Source organism: Trachymyrmex septentrionalis, unplaced genomic scaffold (genome assembly GCF_001594115.1).
Source record: "Trachymyrmex septentrionalis isolate Tsep2-gDNA-1 unplaced genomic scaffold, Tsep1.0 scaffold143, whole genome shotgun sequence".
In the NCBI taxonomy this organism is placed as follows: Eukaryota; Metazoa; Arthropoda; class Insecta; order Hymenoptera; family Formicidae; genus Trachymyrmex; species Trachymyrmex septentrionalis.
In genome coordinates, this window is record NW_017304576.1 from 3,536 (window position 1) to 13,596 (window position 10,061).

A 10,061-nucleotide genomic window follows, 5' to 3' on the forward strand; every position below is an offset into this window, starting at 1 on the left:
ATTTGTCCGTTACGTTTTTTGTTTTTAATTTATCCGTTTTATTAACTAGAACTTCAACAATGACAATTTTAATACTTTTGACTGTTCAACCATACGGAAATTATGTTTCGAGATCAAGACTCACCCGAACTGTGATTATTCGGATTATACGAATACTTGCGACAATTGAATTTGTTCTGTTACTTTTCATTGTACTAATGTCTGAAGAGGGCTCAAACTGGTAGCCGAAACTTGTTACTTGTAATGTATTAGTTTATAGTTTTATTTTTTCCCGTGATGTTTCATCGCGTTTAATATAATATATAATTTTATGTAAAAATTAAAAAATGTGGTTGACTCTTACTTCGCCCGTTGATTGAGTTTTGTTATTTTACTTATTCACTTACATCTTTATAGCGTTTTCCCACTAGAAAAACTGATGCGTACTAGCGCTGTGCTAAGTTTAAATAAAAACTGCACTAATGTAGTAATAATGCAGGTTTAGTGCAGTTCAATGGAACATATAACTAGATATCCATTTTATTGACATCCATTTTATAACACTCTTAAAAAAATATATTAACTATTATATATTCAAACTTAAATTACTTATTTTACAATATTCTGATTCATTTATTATTTTAAAACATTTTTTAAATTAAATTTTTACATTTTCAATTTCAAGAATTTTAAACTCAAAATGTCATTGCATATTATTAGAAATATTGAAACTAAACAATGTAATTGTTATAATATTAATTATATAATAATATAATATCATATTATAACATAATATCTTATACCTTAGCACAAACGCAACCTCAATTTCAACCTGCACTGGTCTCTATTGACTTCGAAGACAGTGGAGCAAAAGTTAAACTCAATACAAGTTTTATCAATGGAACATTAAACACTGAATTAGATGTCACAGTGGAACAACACAATTGCACTCAGTGCGCACCAGTTTTTCCAGTAGAAAACGCTAATTTCTCTCTTCTTCCCTTCTTTGATGGACGTTATATTTCCGCCTTTTTTGTTACGTTACGTTCCTGTTTTTGTACGCTTTCCATTATTATAATTATTTTTGACATTACTATATTATTATTAATAAAGTGAGATGCTAATATATGAATAACCACGCGGTCTTTTGTATGCTGCCTGCGCCATTGCGATAGACGAACTTCCATATTTAAAACACAATCACAGATTATGGACACGTGCAGAAATTCAATGCGTGATACAAGACTGTGTTTCCTTGTTTTCTCTCTGACGCTCATTATTATAAAGGAGACAAAGATGAATTCATAAATCTCAAGAATGTCACAAAATTTAGCGGTGCAAATTTTCAAGTATGGAAATTTCAGATGAATGCGATATTTATAGCAAACAATATCCTGGACATAGTAACTGACACCGAACCAATGCCAACGGAAGAAGCGGCAAAGAAAATTTGGACGAAAAAAGATGCAAAAAGGCTACGATCATTCTGTCGTCTTCGATGGATCCTGGACAATTTGAGCATCTCCTAATCTGTAAGTCGTCAAACGATATGTAGAAGAAACTCACCGTTTTACATGAACAATACAGTGAGTCTAGTAAATTAATCTTGATGATCAAATTCCACAATTATAGGATGTTGGCGGATGATATCGCAAAGCATGGTGCAAAAGTAGAGAATATGGCCAGACAATTGACAGATCTGAAATAAAATATTTCAGACATAACTATTATGGCTAAAATTCTTGATAGTTTACCATCCAAGTATAATGCATTTGTAACCGCTTGGGATAGCGTGAATGCAAACCAGTAAACTCTAAAAAATGTGACGACGCGTCTCTTGAAGGAATAGAGTTGGATGACAGCGGTGGATAATGCAACGAGAGCAGCCATAAACATAAGCAAGCCGCAAAAATCCCACGATAAAAAGGATAATCCCAAACGATTCGATGACAAGAGAAAAGACATAGAATGTTTCTACTGTCATAAGAAAAGTCACGTTTTAAAAACATTGCCGAAAGAGAATTAGATCTCAAAACTCTACAACTCATAAACAACAAAGACAAGATTAAAATCATGGCGCATTTATAGCAGAGACAAATGATACAAGGATTGATCCAAAAGACTCTTGGACGCTCGACAGTGGAGCATCAAAACATATATCTTTCCGTCGTGACTGATTCCACGATTTTCAAGAAGTAAATGGTGATTCTGTTCCAATAGGTGATGGAACTATATGCCAAGTCAAGGGGATGTGGAACAACAAATATCGATGATATTTGCGGAAACAGAGAATGCGCTCAATGAAGTTGTGAGGGCACTTAAAGTAAAGTATCGACATTACTTTATGCAGTCCAAAAATATTTATTGACATTTATTGGGATTCAAATTGAGTATGATAAGGAGAATTGTATTTTCATACATCAGAAGAACTACATTGAACGTATTCTTATTCGTTTTAATATGAGAGGAGCGAAACCTATCAGTGTGCCAATAAATCTTCATGCAATTGCCTCAATTATGAATGACAAAGATACCGGAAACAAAGAGTATCCCTATCGTGAGGCAATCGGCTCTTTGATGTTTCTGTCACGATTGACACATCCAGATATAGCATTCGCCGTAAACGTTATTTACAGCCATTATTTCACATACTATACTCAAGCACATTGGAGCGCTGTTAAACGCATATTCAGATATCTTGTTGGAACTACTGAACTAGGGATTAGTTATAGAAAAACTAATGTAAAGGCAGACCTACTCGCTTACTCGGATACAGATTATGCTGGGGATCTAATCACCCGACGTTCTATTGTATATCGGGATATATTTTTATGCTCTCAAATTGTCCCATTTCTTGGTGTTCACAACGACAAAAATTGGTTTCCTTGAGTACGACTGAAGCCGAATATGTAACGGCAAGTTTAACGAGTAGAGAAAATTGGTCTCCAAAGACTTCTAAGATACTCGTAATTCTAGCAATAAGGCAATGACTGATCTATTGATTGATAATCAAAGCACGATAAAGCTAGTTAAGAACTCAGAATTTCACCAAAGAATTAAACATATAGATATACACTTTCATTTTATTAGAGAAAAACTTATTCAAGGCGAATTGTGCTTAAAATATCGGAAGAGCTGATGAAGTATGCTGATGAATATGCAGATTTCCTTACTAATGCTCTCCCAAAAGAAAAATTCATCACGTTAAATGTAATAGGTATGTGTAGACACATAAAAGCACTCGAACAGGGAAAGTGTTGAGAATGTTCAGCGTACTTTTAAGCGTTCCAAATATCCGCGAACCAATGAACTGTTCTCTTATTGCAACACGCTTTCTAACTTCTGCTTGCTCTATGTTTTACTTATTCGCTTACGTATTAACTTCTCTCTGTCTTCTTTAATGGACGTTATGTTCCTGCCTTTTTTGTTACATTACGTTCCCACTTTGTATGCTTTCTGTTATTATAACTATTTTGTGACATTATTGTATTATTATTAATAAAGGCTTGTGAGACACTAATATATGAATAACCACGCGGTCTTTTGTGCTGCCTGCGCCATTGCGATAGATGTAGAACTTCTATAGTACTTAACAAATTTAATAAGTGTTAATATGATAGTTACTGATTCTGCTCATGATAGTGTTTCAATACCGAAAAAGATTTCGCGTGATTTGCAGAACTAGATATGTATGCCTCATAAATTCACACAGAAATATTTAAACACTAAGATCGACTTTGACTAAATAATATTTCTGTTTAATTAGATTTATTCTTATCGACCTAAATTTGTATCATAAAAATAATTTTATTTAAAACATCAAAATGATTATGTAGGACGCTCAAAAACTAATTGCTAGAATTAAACCTTTTTGCAGCATTGTTAGTAATACTTAAAACGTTCTATATAATTTTAATAGTTCAACAAAATTATTTTTAGAGGGAAAATTACTTTTGTAAAAATAATTCATCGAACAAGTAACGGTTTCTTTTCTGTTTTTTACAGAAACAAGAATAGCCACTCGTTACTGATGTTGAGAAGAAACTTATGACTATTACTGTTGTACTCAAAAAAAGAAATGAGTCATATAATTTCTGTTATTTTTTTATCGAATTTTGAATATCTCTTTTTCAGAGTGGAAATTGTTTTGGTCACTAATTGACCAATTCAACATGAGATCCATATAATAGTTATGATAGTATGGTTACTCAAACAACACTTTCTTCTTTTGAAACTTGTTTAAGCACATTTCATATATTGTACGTGTACAAAATCACGATTATATTCGTTACCATTATACAAAAAATGTAATCGAGTTAATGTTATAAATAAGAAAATATAACGTCATTATTTATTATTGAAAAAAAGTAATTATAACGACGTTACAAGTAACGCGTTAATTCCCAATTCTAATTATTTTCAAAGTTCTGTGTCTAAATAAATTTTTAGATACTTTAATAAGATAATTCTTTCCGTGTATAAATATCTTATATAATGACAAGATTGACTGTTTTAATACAATTTTTTATGTATAATTTAATGTAAACTTACTTGCATGGTAGGCGCCACGAGATGGACGATCACCTGCGGTCCACCGGATTTTATATCAAGTATAATCTTGAAGTCGCGATTCTGCAACTGGGAAGTTCCACTGCCGCTACCACTTCCGCTACTTTCACTGATGCCGCTTGACATCGAACATACTGACAGTCCTAAAATTAGTTTACAGTTGCTACTTGGTAGCACTGAATAAATTTTCTATCATTGACACAACTTACAATACGCAACCTTTAAATTAAAAAAAGACATGAAATTGAATATAAATATAGCATACAAAATGAGAAGAAAGCTTACATTATGTACAAAATAATTTAAGTAATTAGTAGCGTGTATGTTCTTTTTTATAATCTTAACGGGAGAGTATTAACGAACACGTGGAGTAATGACGAACACGGGATAATGGCAAATACAGCAATATCAATGTATTAGAGAAAGAAAACAAATCTTATTTCTTCACCGACAGCTCAGTTGTCACAAAGTGCTAGATAAATAGTGACAGAATAAGATTCCACACAGAGTTCAAGGTAAATATAATTGAACTTTTTGATTCTTTTTCAAGAGTAATTCTTTTGCTAAATTATAAACTGCATACAGTTGCTGTTGTGTAAATGATACAAATGAGTTACGCTAAAGATAAAATAAGCACAAATCAAACAATATTTTATGATTAATATTTTGTCTGTAGCTTTGGTTTTAACCTCTAAAAAAATTGTTATTTTAAAAATTTCTTATTTTTACGACGTGAGGTAATGACGAACGAGTGGATGAGACAATCCTAAACGATCGCCATTAGTTCCTTTTCATTTTCACACAAATTTCTGTTATGTAAATGACTCAGTAAAGCGCACGGTCTTGACCTTACTTACGCAAATTGTAAATAAAAATTCAGTTAAATTTTATTTGTCAGAAGGTAAAAGAAACGTGCTTTCAATCGAGTAAATCATAAACATCATAAAAAAATCATGAAAAATTTTGAAGAGAGTAATCAAATAAAAAAGATATAAACGAAGTACTAAAGAAGAGGAAAAAGAAAGAAAAGAAAAAAAAGAAAGATAATGTTTAGAAAATAACTTTTGATAATTAGCTCCGATTAGTACTCTGATCGTGATTACCCTATGATATCTAGTCAGAAAATCACAAACAACAAGAGGTTTGTTTTGTTATTAAAAATTTATTTCATGTTCAAATCTAATAAAAAATGACAATAGACATAATTAAACAAATAGTTGGTGTATAATTATAGGCAATTAAAAAACTTATTTCTTATTTGGCTTTTGTTTTATATCATTTTCTGCTTAGGTATTCGCCATTACTCTACTCTCCCTTACATTGATAACATATTATCAGTTTCTAATTAAACATTTCTATATTGCCGATTTAAAAAGATCTCAAAGAAAGCAAATCAAGTCATTAATTCGTTAATTAATCATACCATCATCATCTATGGCGCCCTGGTCACTCGGATCTTCAATCAGCACCGCATCGGAGAGAGGTATCTTGCCAATCTGTGCGACCAAATTTAAACGGCCGTCATCATCGGACTGTCGCGTTGTGAGCAACAGATGATTCGAGAAAAGAAAACACTGTCTAACAGCCTCCCTGTCGCTCGCGGCTTTGCCGCCAAAAGTAGCGCTCAATCTACTTCGCGCACCACGCGGTTTATCTACGAGTTGTATGAGTGAACCTGAAAGAAGCCAGTGAGACAATTAGATCAGATTTATGTAAAGTCGATCAGATATTTATACAATTATTATTAACATCAATCGCACGAATAAATAAAGTCCTCGTCGGAGAAAGTAACGCTTGGTAAAAATAATTTCGTCTTTCTGACGTGTTCGAGTTTCCTTGAAATAATCGATACAATTAGGGGAAGCCGCCGATGCTCATTTAAAAATAGCACATCGGGCGTGTTGCCACGGCGAATACGAAATACGCAGTATCAGGTCTGCGCTGCTGACGTCATACAGAAATTGAAATTTATTTCGTTCAGTTCTTGATATTAAGGATATCTTTCATTTGACGCACGCAGCGCTTATAAAATTATTGCATCTTTGTTGTTTATCAAATATTAAACAAAAACAAATAATATTTGCGAGCGTGCGTATCAAGTAAAACCCTAAATATTCCCAATAATGAAAGCATATTTTTGAAACTATAAATCGGAATTTGAACTCGCTGGAATTCTTTCAGATTAATCAGATTAATTTTTCTCTAAGTGGAGAAAGCCAGATAAAATTAAACAAAAGCTTCGATGAGGATTTTAGAAAACAGCTTCAATGTCTAACTAGATCAATTGAAATTACAGTTCACGCTTTTTTTTTTATTTAGAAAAAGAGACATTGTTGCATATTTATGTTTCTACAGATAAATCGAACGAAATAGAAACTTTTGAATCAACTTTTCCTTGAAAAAAGTAATTTTACATCTAATACCATTTCACATATTCACCTTTTTTATAGAAAATTTATTATTTATTTCTTGAAGATTTCAATCGAGATTTTCCCTATTTAACATTATTGAACGAAAAACAACGTGTATACCTGCAGATTTACCCACATCCAGATAAAAAGCTACTGCTGATTCTTAAGCTCCCGAATATTCTTGGTCCCTACCAACATATCACACACATTGCTTGGTCCCATCTTTCTCGCGGCAATGTTAATGAACTCGCGAAACATCCATGGTCCATGGTGTAACCACGCCAGATTGATAAACCGACAAAATGGCAATGCCACGAATTGGTTGTGGCTTGTTTCGTTCTTTCGTTCGTTCGTCGACCTCCAGTCTCGCAATATTGCCGAATATTGTCTCACACAGAAACAGATTTCGAACAAATCTTAGTCCTCGTCATTAAACGGAATGTGATGTTCGCACCGGCTGTTCTTTTTGCCGTGACGAAAAATGAACGAGAGGTGGTCGCGTCCGCGAGATGGTCTTTGCTCTGTCGTCGGCAAGAGCGCGAGAGACGTTTACGTGATAACCATGTGATGTGGCGTCAAGCACGAGGATTGTCAGGATCGTGTTTATAAGGCTGGCTTGTGAGACTTCTATTACTTGAAATGGTCTTGTGCTACTTTATCATTTGCTACTCTTAGGAACTATCCGATGTTTCAGCTTCATTTTTTATTTGAAATATTCTCTTTTTTTTATTAACAATAATATTGATGTTTTAATATAAACACAATTCCTTGCAAATATAATCGTAACTTCAATTTTAAGAGCCTCCTTTTGCGCGATACTCAGGTCATTTTTAAATATATTTAACACTATTTTTAAGACTTAAATTGAATAATAAAATTAAATTTTAAATATTCTTTAATACTTAAAATCGCAATTAAATGTTAAAAGAATTTTTTTATTGCGATCGAATTTAAAACAATTGATAAAGTTACAATTTCTCTAACGTATGGCATTCCGCTTGCGTGCCACTATCTCGTAATTTGCTATCGAGTCATGTAATCGATTAACAAAAGAATTATTCACCTGTTGAGAACCCGCTAATAGTAGAATAGTACGTCGCCCCTGGCAGGACACATTGCGCAGGATCGAGATAAAACCGAATATGAAAATATATATCGACGCGACTAAGTCGCGTCATCGATTTCGAACGTGTAACTATGCGATTGCGCCCTTTAACCCGCGTTCCATCCCTTTCGATGGAGAAGTCCGTCGAGCTTTACCGACAGCGATCAAGTCTAGAAATGAGTTTCTCAGCCAAAGATAAACAGTAAAAGATATGCGAATTACTGACAGCCTCAGTCTTATCGACCTCGACAAAGTACGTTAATTCTCAAACCGAATAACAAGTCATTATGATATTAAAAAATGATATCAAAATGATTCTAAAATAATCATTAAAAATCATTTTTCAATTATTTTCGATTCATTTTATTATCTTTTGTATATAAACGAAATACAATTTCTGAATTGTGATTATAATTTGTTAAATTCTATTTAAAGATGATTAGAATGAAAAACGATAATACGTGTTATCGCTAGAACGTAAAATAATTTTAACTTTTACGTGAATCTATTACGACATTTTAATTACACAGTATTTAAATATTTTTATCCAGATAGCATAATTACATTCCAAAAACGTTCTACAAATATTTTCCAGGAATTTGATATATTCTCAAAAGATATGGATAAGTGTAAGAGGCGTTCTACGAATATTTGTAGCGTGTTTAATTGACTCTTTTTGTAATTATATAAAAAAGTTATTATAAAATATCTATCATATTTTATATGAAAGTTATTATAAAAGTATTCTCAGAATATCCCCCTCATCTATAATAATAATTTGATAGAAATTTTATCAATTTTTTTAAAATTATAAAAATAGTTATAATCGAAAATATTAGAAATATTCTTAAAACATCCCTTACACTTTATTCAAATCTTTCGAAAATATTTCAAAGTTCCCAGAAAATATTCATTAGAACATTTCTAGAATGTAATTGTGATATCTGAATGTGTACTTAAAATAAGCTTTACTTAAAAAGATACGAACCCAAAGTATATTTAAACAAAATTACGAAAGAGAGTATTGATGCACTCACCCTGTCTAACAAAGACTTGATTGACGTCCAGTAAAATATCGCATCCCTCGACAATCATACGCTCCACTGCTAGATTTTTTCTTAGATTTTCAGTTTCGCTCACCTAAAAAATAGGATATAATCGATTAATATATTAAGTAAATATATTTGATTAATATTTAAAGTCAAAATAAAATATGATGCTTATATGAAATAAATTAACAAAATACCTCATCATGCATTTGCCTCGAGAGATCCTCCAGCTGTTGCCTGGCATTCTGAAGGCTCTTACGTTCCACATGATCATATGGCGTATGTGCCAATAACTCGTGCAAAGTAATTATGTATCTTGGAATCTAAACGAATAAAATAAATAGCTGGATTAAAAAAAACAACTTTTGTTCAAGTTCCACTAAAATTAGAGAAAAAAAAGAAAAAATTAGAAGAATAATTGTAACGCAAAACTTGTCAAATAAATTTGAAATTGTAATATTCAAGAACAGAGATACACACAAATCAAAATTTAATTAGTAGTCTAATATATATTACAGTAGTAAAAAGATCTTGCTATATTTAAATTAGATGTAAATTATATTTTGCCAATAAATTCTCTTCAAAGGAATTTCCTGCATTCCGCGGAATTCGCGGAAGTACGCGATGGAATGTATATTTTCCGCGTCCGTCGACTTCATTCATTTCACAGAATTGTCAGCCCTCATGCAATATTCATGGAAGCTTTCGAACAATTTCATACAATCAATCATTCCCAAAGAGGCATTCGCATCATTGAGATAATCGTTCCATTTTTTTATTTTATTTTTCGTGAAAGAATTTGCTTTCTTGAGAAAAGAACAGTACAAAGAAATTAATGTCGCACGGATGAGACATTTATTGGCGATCCATTTCCTTTCTCTTTCCTTCATAACGATAATAATAATAATATAAAGCGATACCATTGAATTTTCCGAAACATTTGTGTCG

General features: G+C 32.2%; 1 protein-coding gene across 1 annotated transcript in view; it reads right to left on the reverse strand.

Moving 5' to 3' along the window:
• LOC108745661 (ras-specific guanine nucleotide-releasing factor 2-like) overlaps positions 1-10,061 on the reverse strand; it is a 94,778-nt gene that overhangs the window by 3,021 nt on the left and 81,696 nt on the right. Inside the window, exons 9-12 of the mRNA XM_018481958.1 lie at positions 9,311-9,436; positions 9,102-9,204; positions 5,972-6,223; positions 4,531-4,691 (exon numbers count right to left, since the gene is read on the reverse strand). Coding sequence (XP_018337460.1) covers positions 4,531-4,691; positions 5,972-6,223; positions 9,102-9,204; positions 9,311-9,436 — 642 coding nt within the window. The remainder of the gene's footprint in view (positions 1-4,530; positions 4,692-5,971; positions 6,224-9,101; positions 9,205-9,310; positions 9,437-10,061) is intronic.